The sequence below is a fragment of the Rhea pennata genome, chromosome 5 (genome assembly GCF_028389875.1).
Source record: "Rhea pennata isolate bPtePen1 chromosome 5, bPtePen1.pri, whole genome shotgun sequence".
Classification (NCBI taxonomy): domain Eukaryota; kingdom Metazoa; phylum Chordata; class Aves; order Rheiformes; family Rheidae; genus Rhea; species Rhea pennata.
Window position 1 is genome coordinate 1,868,889 of NC_084667.1, and position 17,946 is coordinate 1,886,834.

The 17,946-nt window shown below is 43.0% G+C and overlaps 2 protein-coding genes across 2 annotated transcripts; one reads left to right on the forward strand and one right to left on the reverse strand.

The window, feature by feature from the left end:
* Window positions 1-493: 493 nt before the first annotated feature.
* Window positions 494-8,134, reverse strand: COQ6 (coenzyme Q6, monooxygenase). Its single transcript, XM_062578114.1, has 12 exons — window positions 8,035-8,134; window positions 7,380-7,514; window positions 6,591-6,649; window positions 5,918-6,041; window positions 5,350-5,480; window positions 4,859-4,966; window positions 4,680-4,742; window positions 4,257-4,364; window positions 3,670-3,872; window positions 2,491-2,606; window positions 1,905-2,071; window positions 494-654 (listed from the first exon to the last, which is right to left on the reverse strand). Exons 1-12 carry the CDS (start codon window positions 8,048-8,050, stop codon window positions 625-627), a joined length of 1,260 nt encoding a protein of 419 aa, XP_062434098.1. The 5' UTR covers window positions 8,051-8,134; the 3' UTR covers window positions 494-624.
* Window positions 8,135-8,602: 468 nt separating this feature from the next.
* On the forward strand, window positions 8,603-16,938 carry FAM161B (FAM161 centrosomal protein B). The gene is made up of 8 exons (XM_062576185.1): window positions 8,603-8,694; window positions 9,679-10,241; window positions 11,980-12,317; window positions 12,714-12,841; window positions 13,278-13,445; window positions 13,943-14,042; window positions 15,470-15,600; window positions 15,854-16,938. Exons 1-8 carry the CDS (start codon window positions 8,603-8,605, stop codon window positions 15,942-15,944), a joined length of 1,611 nt encoding a protein of 536 aa, XP_062432169.1. The 3' UTR covers window positions 15,945-16,938.
* Window positions 16,939-17,946: the final 1,008 nt, after the last annotated feature.

Here is a 17,946-nt window from a genome sequence, read left to right on the forward strand (position 1 = left end):
GTTGGCTTGCATCTCTTCCACAGTATTGGAGAACCCTTAAGACTAGCCACTACCACAAGAAACACCCTGTATTAAATAAAGTACCAAGAATGTACCACAGAAGAGGGTACAGGAAACAGAGATATATTAGAGCTTTAAAAAAATCTGGTACCCTGAGTTGACTCTTTTCTGCTGTAAACTATCCCTCCTTTCTGATTTTTGAGTCCAGGAAGTGGTAAGAACCCAGAAGTGATGTTAATAGCTTCAGAAATCATGTCAGGGAATGCTCGAAGTAGTTAAGCAGCAAAATTTGTAGCTGGTAATACAAAGATCACATTCAGCACTGCACATGTTAAGAAATAAGACAGACAGGGTGGAAGCAGCTCAGTCTTCAATTCAAAAGGCTGGATTTAAAAGGACATTGTAAAGACAGTTCAATGGCTGAAGACATTAGGTACCATAGGAAGAAAACTCACATCCTCTTGACAAGACAAATTCTGTATAAACCAGTGGATGGTGCAAAACACAGCTCAATCTTCACTTTTATTGATAAATTAAATAACGTATTTCAAGATTCAAGTCAGTCGTAGTCCTTTTAAAGGTAACGCATTCACTGACAAGCTCCGGTTCCAAATTGACAACAAATCACTTACTAGCAAAAGCCACAATTTGCTCCTAAAAAGGGGGGAAAAAAAAGTAATTTGTAAACTGATAATAAACATACACTTAGAAAGCAGCTATAGACTCTTTCTCTTTCCTATATGGACAACAGTTCTTTCTCAGCCTTTTTAGTCATGTACAGAGCAACTATCCCTATATACTAGTAAACTTTAGGAGTTACAGTCCTTTCTCTTTCCTGAGCAGCACAAAACAGAGGGGTTACTGACAGGTTCTGCGCTCACAGGAGAGGTCTTCATTTGTTTTCTGCATTGAACAAAGAAACAGAAAAAAAAGTACCAAGCGCTGAAGCAGCAGTGTACTGCTCTCCTTTAGTACAACTATTAAAGACCCCCTTCCAGTGGTAGCGACTGAGCTTTGAGAAATTACTGCTCTTCCTTTCATCCGGTGTCTTACTGTGATGTAATTCAAGGAAAGCACACTGCTTGCACCTGATAGGGAAAAAGTTCCTTGACTGGGCCAATAAAACAGTCAAATCCAGAACTGAGGAATCTAACTTGAAGGTGCCTGAAAGTTTTGAGAGCAGGTGGCTTAATGAACATTATGAAAACACAGCAATTAGGTCAAAGCTGTGTGGAAATCAGGCAGCAAGGCTGCAAACAGAACAAGAATTTGTGTTCAAGAGTGAACCTCCTTGCCAAGGCCTTCCTCAGGTAACTTTCAGGAGACTTGCACCTTGGCCAGGAGAAAAGTACTTAACAGGACAAGCAGCATGGAAACACACCGATTTGAGCTGCACACTCGATCTGTCGAGTTACCCGATGTCTTGGTCTTCACTGTTTTTTCATAGAATTGCTTTTTCATGGTGCATTTCTGGAACACACCTCAAGGTTCCAGGTTTTCCTTCCATAGCAAAATAAAGCCAAAGACTTCTAATGAGAGACTGTCTCTCCCTAGGACAGCTGAAGTTTGTGTCTTAACTTGAACAGAGCTAAACAATCCATTTCTAGGCCTTGTTCTTCATGAACACTAATTAATAAAGTAAGGCTCTCTCCATTTCTCCTGTTGAAGCGTTTCAACAGCATAAATGTTTTGCAAGCCAGAAAGGGGGGGGGGGAGTATTTACTATCAATCATGATACAGAGAATAGATACTCAGATCCCAAGCCTCTCCTTGCGCTGCGTAAGAAACGCCTAACTACTGAGCTAACAGTTATTTAGGAATTCTTATTTTGGACACAAAACCTCAGAAATTTAAAGAGTAATTTTGAAATTTGTGTGTGGCCCTCACCAACTTAAGGTTCTTACTTTGAGAGGCGGCAGGGCGTTTGTTGCTTGCAATCCCCATGTCCTCAGCAACACCAAGGGAGCCAGCCTCGTGGAGTAAAGCCTCTTCAACGCATCGGTAGCAGCTATCAAAGAGACATTATGCCTCTGACGTTCTGTTTCAAATTTTAAGAGATGTTTTAAGGAGCCTGGAAAAGATAAATACCCGTATTAATATTAAATTGCCACACACAGTTGTGCATCTGATCTATATAGCACTCTCCACAGACATCTGAAAACACAGAAAAAGAATGGTTCATCTTAGTAAAGATGTCATTCAGTTAGCTAACTATCTTCATCTCCTCACCTCTTTACCATCCAGCAGAATTAATTTTTTAAGAAGCTTTGAGATTTCGGGGATGGAAACTGCATGCAAGACTCTAACTGTCCACAACCAATGAACATCGGAACAGTTTCGCTTCAGAGGTTCTTGTGCCATTCAGACACAAGACAGCAGCACGCTTAACCTACGCAAGGCTCAGATAGAAACAGCCCTTGCCCTGATGTTAGCAGCAAGGGTCTGTAAGACTAATGATGATACTGCTGCTTGCTTGTCTTGAGTCCTTACCCAGATCTTTCCCGTTGAAGGCTGCTGCACTGAGGTGGTGTGCTAAACATGCAATATCACCAAAGCCCAGGTTTACACCTTGTCCTGCAAGTGGGTGGACTCTGTGTGCTGCATCCCTAGAGCAAGAGAAGACAAATTTACATCCCTGCTTGAAGAAAGCCACAACGGTCCTTAGTTTCCTCCTCTGACAAGCTCCAGAAGGGATCAGTACAGCGCTTCTCCCCTCTTCGCCAATGACCATCACCTTACGGCACTCTCTGCGCTCTCTCCAGTACCTCCACACTGAACTACCTGACTGCCTCTCCAGTTGTAAGAAGTCAGATCAGGCATGGGACAGGCCTTGATATTTTTGTGACACTGACACAGCAGGAAGAATATCATCAGTATATATTAAAAACACAAGTAAGCAGACATCATCAACACAGTGAGAAATGGGATATCGCTGAGAAGATCCTGTTATGTCCTTTACAGATAAGCCTGCACAAAGCCAGACACACTGATGAGGGGTTCAAAGTTAGAGAAACAAGGTGAAATTTGAGCTTGGAATGTAAGATCATGCACTTGTCCATTAACAAGGCATAAAGCAGGAAAAGCAGTGGCTAACAAGTTGGAAACAAAAGAAGTATCTGAGATATATGATGCCATCCAAGGTGTGTAATGCTATAAATTACCAATGCACTACAGCTGTGGAATTAAAAAGAAAAAGCACATGCAACCTTAGAATGGAAAAGATGAGATACTTTCCCTTCTTGTAGACCACTACACAAGAGCCTATGACATCCCATCTGGAATAATCAGTAAATTTGTCATTTGTGTTCAAGACAAGTGAACTGAAAACTCAAACTGGTACCGAGAATGGCTGCTATGATGTTTGGGAAAGTAAAGTTCCATCATGAGATACTGGATTGTTCTGCTGGACTGAACAATCCAGGAAAGGAAAATTATCACCTCCCAATTTACTTCAAAAGTACACACAAGGGACAGAGAGCTACTCAGACAACAGGACTTTGTTCACATGAATAAATGATATAAACTGGTCCTGGATAAAGTCAAACTGGAATCAGGAATGTATGCCCAACCATCTAATTTGTTAAATGGGAAAATAAATACAACGGGCTTCAGTGCCAGAGACGCTATACTAACATCATGCCTGCACGACGGCTACGGGGAGGACCTTACCCGATAAGGGCCACGCGGTGCTGGACGTACTCTGTTGCATGCCCCATTCCAAGAGGAAACATAGCTCGGCTCTCGGGATCTACTTTGGCAACACTTGGGGGCAGCTGACGGACTGCAGTCCCCGAAGGCCTCAGGAGTGAAATAGCAGATCGAAACATGGCCCCGGCAGCGTCAATGAAATCAGTGTGGTTTATGTTGCTCCACTGAAGCCAAAAAAAGAAAGCTTTAGGTTTTACCCTAAACTGGGCATACAGAAGAATCTGAGCTAGCTCCAAAAACTGAATTTTAACCACTCAAACCGTCTTCATCACTTCAGGACATATAAGTCAATCAAGAAAAGTCAAGTCTACCCCTCCCATCTTTTAGAAAGTTAGTTCAGTTCCTACTATGACTATCAGGACTAACTTAATTCAGTTATAAAAGACCATCCTTTCTTTGCTAAGTGCCTTTCTAATTCCTCCCTCGCCATAGGAAGGAACTTGAGAATCCAGCTCTCCCATTGCTATTCTGTAAGTTGCAGGATTCTAGCATATTTCTCACAATTGCAACAGAGTTGGTCTCATATCTACCACAAGGCTGATACTCACAAAGGCAGAGTTGATGCTATCAACAAAACTTTCCTCATCCATAGCGAGAAGTTCTGATGCATGTTCATGTGATGTAGACCAAACCAGAGAGCTGGCAGTGTCAGAGAGCTAGTTAAGAAAACCTCAAGGGTCAGGATCAAAAGAAAAAGAAACAAAAAATCCAAACAATGCAAGAATTTCCCCAATCCCCTTCCCACAGAAATCCATCTGCGTATTACTTTTCCAGCCAATATTGCTACAAGTGGGAAACACTAAAGACAAAGTGAGATGGCAGGAGGGAAAAACAAAAGTTATAAATGAAAAGCACAAAGCAAATTCTTAAGAGACAAAACCAAAACACAGACACAGGCACAGACAGAAGCAAAGTTACTAGAAAAGAACAGACTAAAAAGTAAAATATGCAGAGGTCACTAGGCAACTTACCGGAAGAAGTGCAATTGGCCCTGTGGGAAGGAACCTCTGCCAGGCTACGTTGTTGTCTGTGGCCTACAGTGGAAAGAAGCAAGGAGACAATTAAGAACTAGTGATCTGTTCTAACATCTAAGAACTGGTGATCTAAGCTGTTCTGCTGCTTACAGAAGAGCCAGTTTGCAGAATCTCACCTCAGACAAATGAAGAGTAGCCACCACAGCTGACTGGTCATACTGATGCTCAATGGTCTGAAACTTCGCTTCCTTCCGGACCACGGAGTTATGACCATCCGCACCAATCTGCAAAACGTAAGAGATACAAGGCAACTTCATCAGCTGCTCCTAAGAAAACCGCTATTCCAGAGGGAGGCCACAAACCTCCCTCTGCATGTAGACATATTTTTGTTTATTCAAACCCCCCCCCCCAAAAGAAAAAGACTCCTCCAAAAAACAGAAAACATGGCCCTTTCTACTCTTGTCCAGTTCTGCACAGTCTTCTTGCATCAGCGTCAGAGACGGCTGGGCACTGTGCGTCTCTCAGCATCTCTGACAGAGTTAGCCACTCACCTCGCTCAAGCCCTCCACGTGGGTGGAGCGGCACACACGGAATCAGAGCCAAATCCAGTGGAAAGGACTTGGGCAAGAGATGGTGCCTGATCAACAGAAATAAAAAGTTTAGTTACCAGCAGTTTGGTCTGAAGTCTGCGTCCATCAGCTAACTCAATTTGGACCCAAGGGCTTGTGTCACAGCTGTGATAGGGAAGGGGCCAGGTATACCCGACCGCTCTGCTCCTGTAGAAAACCTCCACCCGGTCTGATGGGAACACAAAGTACCACAGTCACAGCACGATACAGACATGAAGAAAAGGAAGTATCACTGTAACAGCAAAGAGCTAGGCACGTCTTCATGGCATAGTAATAGATTACAATTCTCAGAACACCCAGAAAGAATAATCTGGCCAACCCTTCATCACTACAAAGACCGCTCTGGAGAGAAAGCTCCAGCTCTTTCCATTACATGTGCATTTTGGTGAGACTATGTCCTGGAGAAGCACACAGGCTACAGAGCTTGAACGCAGTCCCATAGAGAGGACAGATTTCCACCCGCCCCATTCAAGAAGCTGCCGAGATCTCAGTTATTTGTTAGATGAATTTTCTTTCCGCCTTTCATAACTCGGCACACCCAGCGGAAAGAAAGTGCCTGAAAGCTCTCTACAGTAAATTAAGTATATTAAAGAAGTTGTCCACTACCTGCTACTGCATCTAACTGTTTTGTGAGTGCAGACATAATGACATCATTCTCCACTATGTAACCCATGTCATCTAAGTTGTCTTTCTCAAAAATGATCATGGCTTCTGAACAAGCATCCCACACCTATAAAGAAAAAATACATTATATGAAGCTATATGGTACGTAAGTGCTGTTTCTTTCAGGGATATCAATGGATTCAACAAAACAAAAGGAACCAGGCAATCTAGAAATACAGAACGAGAGAAAATGTCCCAGATTACTGTCCATTTCCAGCTATTTAGGCACATCACATAATCCCTTTCATAAAAGGATCTATATCTATTCAAAAACTAACTGTAAAGATAAAAAATGTCTTTTATCTCTACTTCCTGTTGCATAGCCAACACATAATGCTATCCTAACACCTTTATCTTTATTTTTGCTTTTCCTGATCAGTTCCCCTGCCTCAGTATCTACAGCTTCCATTAGGAATCAACCTTTCAATCTCTAACGTCCAGCCTTTGAGTGCACACATTTCTGAGACAACTGTCCCAACAAAAAAACGTAACAAATCATTAAGAGCATGACCTGCCCTTTGCAAAAGAAGTAATAAACTCTGGATCATTAGTCTAAGTATTGCTGAAAATTCAAATTAGACAGACACACAGCATATTTGTACCATAATCAGGTCACCTGCATTCGTCGAAATGATTTGAATCTCAGACTGCAGACATGATCCCAGGCACCAAAACCTAAAAGAGAAAGAGGACAGAAGTGCCTGGAGCTACAGGTTCACACGTGACATTGAGACCCAAAACCCCCTGAAGTTCACTTTGAGCTCTCTCCTTGACTGTAACTTCTTTCCAGCTGGCCTAGACTCAGCTTTCCCACTCCGCGAGAGTGTTAGGTCTGCCATGGTACTTTTACAGCTCCAGCACACATTACTTTGCTGTTAATACAAAACCAGTAGAAAAAGCAAGCCAGGTTTCCAGGAGTGCTGTGACACATGCAGTCAGTTCTCACTGTCCTATCAGCTGGCAAAAAAAAATAGTGGGGGAAATTCATGGCCATCATTGTTCTGAACTTCTCTTTCTCTATAAGGAATCAAGGTTCAAATCTGACTTTGAAAAGAAAATCAATCAGGAAAACTGAGTTATGGAATAGGAAGGACTTGAAAAAAAAATATCCATTTGTGAACAGAGCATTCCAGATGCTGTAGAGAGCAGCTTGGAATTTTAGGCCTAATGTCACAAGCGTTCATGAAACAAATCAGGTGAAGACACCAGGACGCGGATCCCAGTTAGCTAGACAAGCCTGCTGTAACCACCTCAATTCAGCAGGCACAACACTGAGAGGAAATGCCAAATAATTTGACCCATTTAGGATGAAGGCAGCACACACTCAAAGGGGCCTTATTTAAACAAAGTAAAACCAGCTCAAATTTGCAAACAGAAATGCAAACAAAAGAAAAGTCATACTTACTGCTTAGGAGGGTTGCTGAACCTGGGGAGATGGAACTGACCCTGTTACTGTACTTGTCTGGCAAGCGGTCATGCTCTTTCCTAGGACCAGCCTCCAGCAAAGCAATTTTCTTATCATGGAAGTGGATATCGTGCCCTAAAATTAGCAAATATATGCTTTATTACAGTATTCCTCCCCAAAACCTCATTTTTGGATCAAGAAGTTCTGTGTGTTTCTGTAACGAGATAGTGTAAACGCAAACCTTTATGAAGAAGAGCGTCTACAATACGGGTTTTGACCAGGCATGGCAAAACTTAGTATTTTAAAAGTTTATCATTACAGTCCTGCTACTGAGGTTGACGAGGCTTCTGCAGTTAAAGCAAAGATTAAACATTTTGTGTGATTTTTATATTTCTGCGTACATTGGTGTTTTTTACGTAGCTGTGTGTATTTTGGTGTGAGAGCGCATTAATGAATACTGCCACACTCGCTCTAGACAAAGATCACTTTTTAACAGGATTTAAATGTAAATTCGCTAATTAGAGGAAGAGATTTTTAAAAAAGGGGGGGAAAGGAGAGGGCTCTCGGCTGCGCTGCTCTCAGGGGTACCCGTTACCCGGCCCCCCGAGGCGGCCGGAGCAGCCGCGGCGCGCCCGGCCCCCGAGCGCCGCCTTACCCAGCGCCGCCGCCATGGCGCTCCCCACCAGGCCCCCGCCCGACACCACCACGTCGTAGAGCGGCGCGGCGGCGGCGGCGGCGGCGGCGGCGGCTCGGGCCGGGGCCCGCGGGCCGCCCCCGCCCGGGCGGAGCCGCAGCGCCGACAGCAGCGGCCGCCGCCGCCCGCAAGCCGCGGCCGCCGCCATCGCTGCGGAAGTGACGACACCAACGGAACACCGCCCGAGCGGAAGCGGCTCGGGGTAACCATGACAACGGCGCCGCCGCGCCGGGGTGACAACGCGTTCCCGAGAGACCGTGCGCCGGCGCCGCGGCCCGCTCCGTCCCGGGCACTGATTGGCTGCTCAGGCCGTGACGGCAGCAGGAGGGGGCGGGGCCGGGGCGGGAGGGCGCCCGGCGCTGAGGTGAGGGGCGCGGCGCGGGAAGGCGGCGGCGGCGGCGGCCGCGGCCCCGGCGAAAGGCGCCTCTGCGCTGCCGGCCTCGCCCCGCTCTGGTTTCCCCAGGCGCCGCCTCAGCCGCCCGAGGCGGGCGGAGCTGGGGGCGCCGAGGGCCCCGCGCCGCGCCGCGCCATGCGGAGCGGGCAGCGTGCGCTGGGAGCGGGCTCGCGGGCCCCGGCCCCGGCCCGGGCCCGGGCGGACGGGGAGCTGTGCGGGGCGCTCAGGTAGGGTGGGTTTTCGGCCGTGCCGGGCGCTGCGGGGCGCGGGGAGGCTCCGCCCCGCCCGCCCGGTGTGCTGCGTCTCGCCCTTTCGGGCACTGACTCCAGTTCCTAGCCCTCGGCTGTCTAGTCCCCCTCACGGGTTAGCCCAGCGGGACGTTCACTAGCAGCTCGATCTCTGCCGCGCACAGAGTAGATAGGAACAGAGGTTAAGACAGGACAGACTGCAGCGAGCAGGCACAGGGCTTGGCCGGGCAAGCGGGGTGCCTACGTACCATCGGCCCTGCAGCCCCCCACCATTCGCCTGTGCTTGGACCTTCTTCGCCCACCTTGATCCCTCTGTTTCCCTGCATTTGAGCCTTCCCAAAACATCTCGTAATAAGTTTTACCCAGTCTTACAGTAAACCTCAGATATTGCATGAGAAGTTTACGCTTTTCAGTGAGAGCCTTGTTTTTTCTCATTATCAATTGCCTGGTCATCTAATCAGCTGCAAAGTTTCTAGCTGATGCTCTTTAAAGTTAGGCTCCAATGGTTCCTTGTAATGGCCCTTCCATCACTGTCTTAGGAATTCAGGTGCTTGTTACTGTCTCCTTTATCTGCTGTTTGTTAGGGTTTGCGCATCTGTGCGATTGCTTTATTGCCTCTCGTTTCTTGTCTTTGTGTTGAATAGCCATTAGTCAGATATCCTTACAGTTGGAACTTTCTATCTTACTTGTGACCTTTCTGGAAATTGAGAACTAGCATCATAATAAATTGCATTCCAGAGCTAGGTAGGCATAACAGTTATTTTACACATGGAAAACAGAAAAGCACAAGCTATGCTCACAAACTTTGCAACAAAGCAAAACACAGAGATGGAGAACAGTACGGCCTAGGCCTGTCTTTTAACAGCTGAGCCAACAGTATCTTTCTCTTAATCAACAGTGTCTCCCTTCTTTTCATATTTCTAATAATTTTCCTTATTTCCCATTGACAATGTCTTTATCTAGTCATACATCTGGTAACAAAAGACAATCCAGTTCTTTGACTGACCTCATATTGGACAGCACCTGGGATCAGCAAAAGCCTCACTTGTTTCCTAAATCCTACTTGAGGCCAAAGAGCGCGTCATCTCCCGGGATCCCTTCCATCACCATCCCTCAGCCCTTCAAGATGACACTGCGGGAAGCTCACAGAAAGTCCCAGGTGATGAAGTCTTACGTGTTTCTTGAACTAGACAAACAGCGAGACAAAAGGCAAAGCCAGGATGAAGCAGAATGTCAAAAACAGTTCCGGGCACAGCCTGTACCTGCCCATGTGTTTCTGCCTCTTTATGAGGAAATAATGGAACAGAATGAGATTCGCAGGCAAATAGCAACACAGAAAAGAAAGGAGCTGCTACTTTCAAGTCAGCGGCCCTTCAGTTTTCTGGAGAAGGAGGAGAAGAAGAAAGAAGCTATCAGACAGAAGTTGCTGGCAGCAGCAACCCTAAATAAGAGCTCCAAGAAGAAGCAAGTCAGTAGAAAAGTCCCCAAGTCTACATATGACCCACTTCTTGGAGATAAACTCAAAGGTAAATGCCAGAGCTCTTCCTGTAAAAAAGAACTCCATGATTGTCCCTCACTGCCTCAGTGCTGGGTTGTAGGATCATGGCTTACGCAAGTGTCAGTGGAGCATAAAGCCAATATCATTATGTCCTGTAGTCTAATCTCCTGTATATCACTGGTCATTGCATTTCACCTAGATACCTTTACAGCAGGGTTTCCTAGATTTAGTGATCTCGTATCGCTGTCAGCAGTAGCAGTTCTGCACTCGTGTGTACATGTAGAAGCAGTGAGCTGCTCAGGCAGATTTGCATACTCCTTTTACTGCGATTCATGACAGTTTGGGGATCTTTCCTGAATTAGGGGATTAACAGGTCCCAGTTACTGAATTCCTCATCTTCAGTTAGACCAAAGGGACTTGGATGTTGTGTGGCACAGGCAAACATGAAGACAGATGTAGTGCCAGAGGTGCTCAAGGTCCATGCAATACCTTGAAATTGATAATTTGATCCTCACCAAAGGTCTGTGCTGCACAGGTCCCTTAGGAGACAAGTGTTTCATGAGTCCAAATCAGGCAATTATTTCCTTGTAAGCAATAGTGCAGTAGGCCAGTCGCTCTTGCCACTCTCTGATATTTTCAATTACCCTCCCACTTGATCGCCCCTTCTCATTAGGTGCTAAAATAGGTGAGGGAGGTGCTAGGACCATCCCATCAGAGAGGCAGTCAAGGAGGTTTCCCTGATATTCTCTTTCTTTCAGATGTCTTAAGCCCTCACAGTTACAAGTTTGAAGTAAATGATACTGACTTAACATTTGAATACAGGAGATAAACCAGTCCTTGATAATTCGCATTGCTTTTTTCACTTTTTTTTTAACACTGTTTCCATTTTTTTTGTTTTTTCACCAGTTTTCATCAGAAAACATTATGCTGTAATGTGCTGACTTAAAGAGAAAGCTGAAAGAGAGCAAAGGACAAGCCACTGTTGTTTCCACCCCTACTGCATGAGAAGTGAGGCAGAATGAACATTTTATGCCTCAGTCAATACAAACTTAGAAACAGACCCCCCCAAAACCTCATTTTCCAAACAGCAGTATTTTTTTTTCTAAAAACAAAAAATAACAACTGTTTATCTACATTTTTATAAACATTTAGCGTAGCACAGGACAGGACATAGTTTTACACCATATCTCAGAGACTCATTCTTTCTATGGAAAATTTGTCACAGAAGTGACAAGACAAATCCATCCTCATTACTTAAAATCTTTTCCAATATAGACAAAACACTGCTGGATACTACATAGAAAAGCCATCGTCCATTACAAGTATATTTGAACGGCCTGTTTGGATCACACGGTCAATGTAATGCCATAAAGTCCCATATGAATAGTAGAACCTTAATTAGTATAACATCTCTGCAAGACAAAGGACAGAGTTATCTGGTACCCCTAAGAATAGGAATATGTGAAGAAGGCCTGTTAGTAACTTACTCTGTCACAAGGGAAAGACATGTCTAGTGATTAATGCCTGAGGAAGAGACACTACCATGGTTCTGTTTTTTTGTAGGGATTTTTTCTTTTTTTCTGGTAAGTGGGGCAGGGAATGGAAAGTGGGGAAAGAGAACACAAGGCGTCTGGTCTCCTATGTTAGCAGCTGCTATCATAAAAAAGGGTTTTAGAGCTATTCACTGGCAGTTTCACAGCCTTCACAGCTATGAGTGAACCATCACTCATAGTCATCTTCTCATTGCTCTGATTTTTACCCATTAGAAGCTGAACTCTACAGAGAAATCCGCATTCAAATGAGAGCCAAGGATTTGCTGGAAGGCTCCGTAGCTCCTATTGATACTGGCACCTCACAGAGGAAGCCTCGGTCCCGAACTGCTACTAAAACTAAGCAAGAACGGCTTGGCTTCTTGCAGGACAAAAGCTTCAGCTTCAAGCCAAGGATTAATCCAACAGTACCAGACTTCGAAGGACTTTACTGGGCATTTCAGAGAGAAGCAATAAGGAGACGAGAAATCAAAGAGGCAACTCGTAATAAGCCATTTAAACTAAGAACATCCAATCTCCGCTGCAGGCAGAGGCAGGCTAATGAAAAGATAAAGGTGAGATGACTGGGTATTTCTGTGATGCTATTCTCTCCAATCCAAATGGCAAGTTTCTAAATTTGTAGCATTTTTAATGGATGATTAGTGTTCTTTAGTGGGACCTCTGCCTTTGTACTCAGAATTCTGAGTACTACAGAATTCTAGAACAAACCAGATAAGAAAGTTTTACACAAAGAAATGAGCTATAACAACTATGGTTCAGCCCACCCTTCCACATTCCTAATCAAGTCTCCTTGCTTCTCTTCCATCACTCCATCCCCATGTCAATCCCCACTGAAGGAAGAGAGAAGAGCGAGTGGATTGCCCATGTGCCCCAACTGATCTCTGTGATAGACAACAGAGGAGATTCTGTATTATGAAAAAATAAACTGAATCAAACTCAATTTCTTTCAGGATTCCCAGCAACTTTCCAAGGTTTCCATGCAAAAAAGTCATTCTTTGACCAGACTTTCCTCTCTTTCTTCCAATACCCTTCCAGTACATATTACAGATGCAACAAGGAAAAGAGAATCTGCTATTAGGTAAGTAGAAAAGTTTGTCTACAAGATCATACCCCAACTAATAACAAAAATAGAGAAAAAAGTTAATTCTCTCTCTCATCATGTCAGATACATTTCCAATATTTAAAATATGTTATACTTACTGGAAAAAAAAACGTGTCTCCAGCTTCGGGGAGATGCCTTTTCTTGTCACATTCTTTTGTGTTATCACGCTGTGTTTTATATGCTCGTTTATTTGAATCAAGCACCTATTGACCCTTTCTAAATGTTTCTCACTATAGCTGGTCTTTCCTTGCTAATTCTTGCCTTGCTTCACAGCTGTTTTGAGAGTTGCATGCTTGCCTTTCTGAAACTGCTTTTCTCCCTACAGGATTACAAAAGCGAAAATCCCGGCTAGTGCATAGTCTAGCACTCTGAAGTGAACTTGATATCTCATTACTAACTTTCCTCTATATAGATATTCCCAAGACAACAAAAAGGAAAGGGACAAAGAAGGAAATAACTGGCTGGAGAAACACAAAAAGAAGTGTCAAGCTATCCATAAATCACTGAATAGCCGAGCAAAAGCCCTGGATCCACATAAAACTTTAGAGAAAACGCATGAAGAGAAGGCAAAACAGAATTGGTCAGTATACTATTCTGCCCCTTGATAACTGTTTACTGCAATAACTGAGAATCATCAGATAATTCTTTAGGAGGAATTGGGCCTATGAGCCTATTTTCCCAATGTAATTTTTTTGGCTGCCATATCCGTTTCACATTCACTTGGATTTCTTGACAGTCTAGCATTGCTCTTTCCAAGCAGAATAGTTTCTTTTAGATTAGCATTTGTAGAAAATAATTTGTACAAACAAGCCAACTGAAATATGTCATTTGGGAAAATATATATAAGATAAGGTTTTGTATAAATGTGAATACAGGTTCTGTGCTCGCACTCTAGTAGTAAAGCTTTGCTACGGGTACTTAACTTGCCAGAAATAGCAGTGTGTTTTGGCCAGCATTCAGAATCAAGACAATTACCAGAGATATTTAAAGGACAAAAATAGTTATTGAGAATTCCTCATTCCTGATCAGCTACAGTAAGAGGGAATTTTGATTAGACAGGGAACTCTTCCATTTCAGGCAAAGTATCAGAGAAAGAACAAAAGAATACAGAAAGGAGCTGGAAGAAATGCAGCTGCGAGTCAAGAACAGACCATACCTCTTTGAACAGGTCACTAAGGTAACTGGTCAAAATTCCAGAGTTTCTGGGTGACAGCATATGTTGTCTTTCACTTAAGACAAGAATTAGGAAATAAGATAGCATTAGGAAATCTAGTCTCAAGTTAGTCTTGGATAAGAAGATGCAAATGTTTGTTTAGTCTCTAGACTACACTCAAAATAACACATGGAACAGCCACTAAAGTACATTTTAAACTCCTTCCCACTCCTTGAAAAACCATTCAGACTTATTTCATGGTTGTAGGGTTTTCCAATACCTCATAAATATTGCAATGAAAATATAGGCCCTGACCAAAATTAAGGCCTTATCACACGAGGTATTGTATGAATACCTAATTCTGCCTCTGAATACAACAGCCTATAGTCTAGAAATTTGAAAGATTTAATTTTTAAAAAGTTTTAAAGGTTTAAAATTTTTAAACCTTTTCCAGTTGAGCATTTTTTATCTCTAGTGCTGCTTGAAAAATATTAATGATAGTTAAGTCACTTATATCACCTGCAAGCTCTGTGGTCTGTGGTTGTGTTCAGCACATCTCATCCGTAACACGGTACCATTTGCATATCTGTATTGTACTAGAAAGGTAGATACAAACCTTACTCCGTAGGAAGTAGCTTTCTCTGAACTTTCCCTTTCAGTTCTGTCTCCTTGCAGGGTTGATAGATATCTGGTTAGAGACATAATGACAATATATAACTATATGCTGATTTATGATTTCACAACAGAAGCAGCCCCTTGGTTAATGGAGGCAGAAAACACATTTGTGTGATAATTTTTTATAATATTTCTGTTTGCTAGATTGGTAAGAATTAACCATTATCAATGGCATTCACTCATCTTGAGACAGGACTTCTATCCTTCCATATACAAGGCAGTCTTTTGGAACTAGCCAAGCTCTCTGGAAAACTGTCATCTCAGATAACAGATTAATTTGCAAGGAATCAGTAAGAACATAGGAACCAAGATGCCTGGTTTTCAGTTTTTTGAAGATAAGCTGATGTGAAGCCTTTTCACAAGCTCAACTGTGAAAGTTCAATTTTCAGCTGTGGTTAGTGCCTGTAAGTTGCAGGTGACTAAGCTTCCATAATTGCTCACAGCCCTTTTTGCACATATTTTCAATTAGTGTGTCATAGGCAGGACTCAGACACGAGCGGGCTAGTCTCTTAAGACTGAAGTGCATTAGAGGCAGGGCAACAGAAGAAGGACAAAAGAACAGAAGTGGAAGAAGGTGAGCTACTGCTTTGAGCTAGCTGCAGGATACAGTTTCCTAGTAGTTAGTGTTGTTACAGTACTCTCTGGATGACAGTAATACTGGACAGGGGCTCTGCCGCCCTGTTGTTCTCATTAGGAGTATCAGCCATGAACTTTAAAACCTGACCATTATGTGGAAGCCCAGTTCTACATGCTTACTGTAAGTTTCAACTTCATAGCATGATGCTCGTCAAGAAGCAGAGCGTCGCTACAGACATACCCTCCAGCAGGTTGGGCTAAGCGAAGAATTTGTAAGGAAAAAAGGAAAGGATGCCACTGACTTTCTGGAAGAAGACTCTAACATTCACAGGTAATAATATAATACAACTCTCTTGCCTTTGACTAGAAATATTTTCCTTTTTGTATAAAAGCATTCCAGTTTGAATCATCTAGTGCTGGCAAAATTAAATCAGCTCCACTCCTTTTATTAAGCATCATAGCACATCTCTATCTGAACTCCTATTGACTGCTAGGCAAGCATTCTACTTCTTATGCACAGGACAGAGCAGGAAGTAAGCGCGTGCAAACCATTTCCAGTGCTTAGACAATTACTGTTTCTGCAGAGCACCGAAGCCTCGGGGTGAAAAGGACATCAGTACTGCAGAGGAAGGAGAGCTTCAAGAGGAACAAAGAGGAAAGGAGGTGGCAACGTAAGACTTAGCAGAAGACTCCATCGATCATCTCTTGGCTATTTTTTAATTTAAGATTCTCAGGTTAATCCTCAGGAACATATTGTTCTAGGATAACACCTAAGAAATAACACCTAAGAATTGCACTGGTGTGAAATGCAAGAATTTAGTCACTGGGGCGAGAGGCAAGAACTTAAAAAGAAAGATTAACTCTTGTTTAGAGCACTTTTTGTCCAACCTAACAAACTCTGCAGCCTCCCTTAGTCCTCACAAGTGTTCCTCATGTGAACTATTCCCTGTCTTTCAAGAATCTGCCTGAAGCAAAAAGAAATTTAAAAACATTCAAGCGCTAGCTCTGTGTAACAGTAGATACGAAAGACTGAAGAGATGCATATTTTAGCATCAGCTCCTTGTGCTCATGCCACAGATGCCTACAGAAAGGAGAAAATTCCTTTCAGTGTGCTAAAACCTGGTTTATCCATATATGCGTTAGAAAAAAATTAAACAAGATATTTCTACAGAGTAACAGGATATGACTTACCTCATAAGAAGACTCAAGATAAAAGTTCTTCTCTGGCCTGTTACCACCCCATTTAGTAATTAACAGCTCTGCTCCTTCCTCCTATTAGGAAGAAGCAAGTCTTTCTACATTAATATACCCCTCATATTCCACAATTTAAAACTCAGTTTAAACTCCTATCATTTTTTAATTCAATCAGACAAACAAAAAATGTATGAAGATGGTTGTAATTAAACAGTGCATCAGTTTGGATTGTTATTGTCCTAATTCTCTTATTAGTGGTATATCAAAGATGCACTTTGGAAGCAAGATTAGGTATTACCTGTCAGTATGTTGCACTCTAATGCCTGGGGCATCTTAAATGGTATAGCTCACATACTAGAGATCATCCCTTACCTAGTAGTAATAAGATTCCCCAAAATACAAACCCTTACTATTTAGATGTTTTCTGAGTATTGTGGTATCAAAGCACTTTGAGATTAAAAGATTTTTAAATGGCTATTTGATGTTTCTGTGTTGTCCATTTTTTTATGGATATTTGCCTCGCTTCTCAAATGGAAGCTCTTTCTGTGTTCTTTAACTCAATCCATTTCTCCTAAAAGTGTAACAACAAAACCTCATTGTCAGATTAGAAATTAGATCAGTATCTGTAAAGGCTACCATATTAGATAAGGAAACAAAATTGAGATCATGGCATTTTTAATCATAACAAAGTTCTAGATCCAGAAATTTAGGACCCCTGGGTTTCAGGTTCAGAGATCAGTTCAAGCTGGCATATAGCTGAATGCATTGGTTTGCAGCAGTCTTACTTACTGACTTCACCAAATCTAAGTTCAGGCTTCTAAGTTTTTTTGTTTTGTTTTTTCCCCCTTTTCTGGTTTCTACAAAATCACTATGTTAAGTGCTGTGTCATAGATGGAATCAGTCTATTCAAATACAGTCCTTGACTAGCGAAATTCCCAACTGTTTGGGAAATACTCGTTCCACTGTAGAGATTTTCTACACTCAGAAGTAGTCACTTGGGAAGTTTCAAGGAAGGCCATTATCAGTGTAGCAGTTTGTACATAGGTTTAACAGTGTAGGATGCAAAGGCTGTTCTTTTTTCTGTTTCACATAGGAAAGTGGAGTAATGCAACCATGTTGTCACTATGCCATGAAGGACAGAAGGACGAGATTTCTTCTATGCTTGAATCTTTGGTCTAAAGCCCACTTAGGCTTGTATGCATGTATCTGGAGCAGGAGGAGGGAAATAACTTACATTTTAATAAAAATTTACTAGTACATATATCTCACTAGTGTACTAATTCAGGAACAAAGTAATTTTAGCTCCAAGAAGTCCCAGCAGGAAGACTGATACTTAGTCAAGCAGTAATTAACACCCTCCACGCACTGGAGCTCGGCATTCTCTTCCCTTCACCCATCCCCCAAGCAAGGAAGTCTCACGTGCTGATTCCACATGAGCAGCACCTCCTGAAGGTAGCTTCTCGGTGACAGGAACACAGTCGTG

Excerpts from the sequence above, each read along its gene's own strand:
- COQ6 (XM_062578114.1), bottom strand. Across the intron at positions 2,072-2,490 it reads CTTCAACGGGAAAGATCTGG|GCTCCTTAAAACATCTCTTA; the intron begins GTAAGGACTCAA and ends TATCTTTTCCAG. Across the intron at positions 655-1,904 it reads ACGCCCTGCCGCCTCTCAAA|GAGCAAATTGTGGCTTTTGC; the intron begins GTAAGAACCTTA and ends CCCCCTTTTTAG.
- FAM161B (XM_062576185.1), top strand. The coding sequence starts at position 8,603 with ATGCGGAGCGGGCAGCGTGCGCTGGGAGCGGGCTCGCGGGCCCCGGCC. Across the intron at positions 12,318-12,713 it reads AGGCTAATGAAAAGATAAAG|GATTCCCAGCAACTTTCCAA; the intron begins GTGAGATGACTG and ends AATTTCTTTCAG. Across the intron at positions 15,601-15,853 it reads GAAGACTCTAACATTCACAG|AGCACCGAAGCCTCGGGGTG; the intron begins GTAATAATATAA and ends CTGTTTCTGCAG.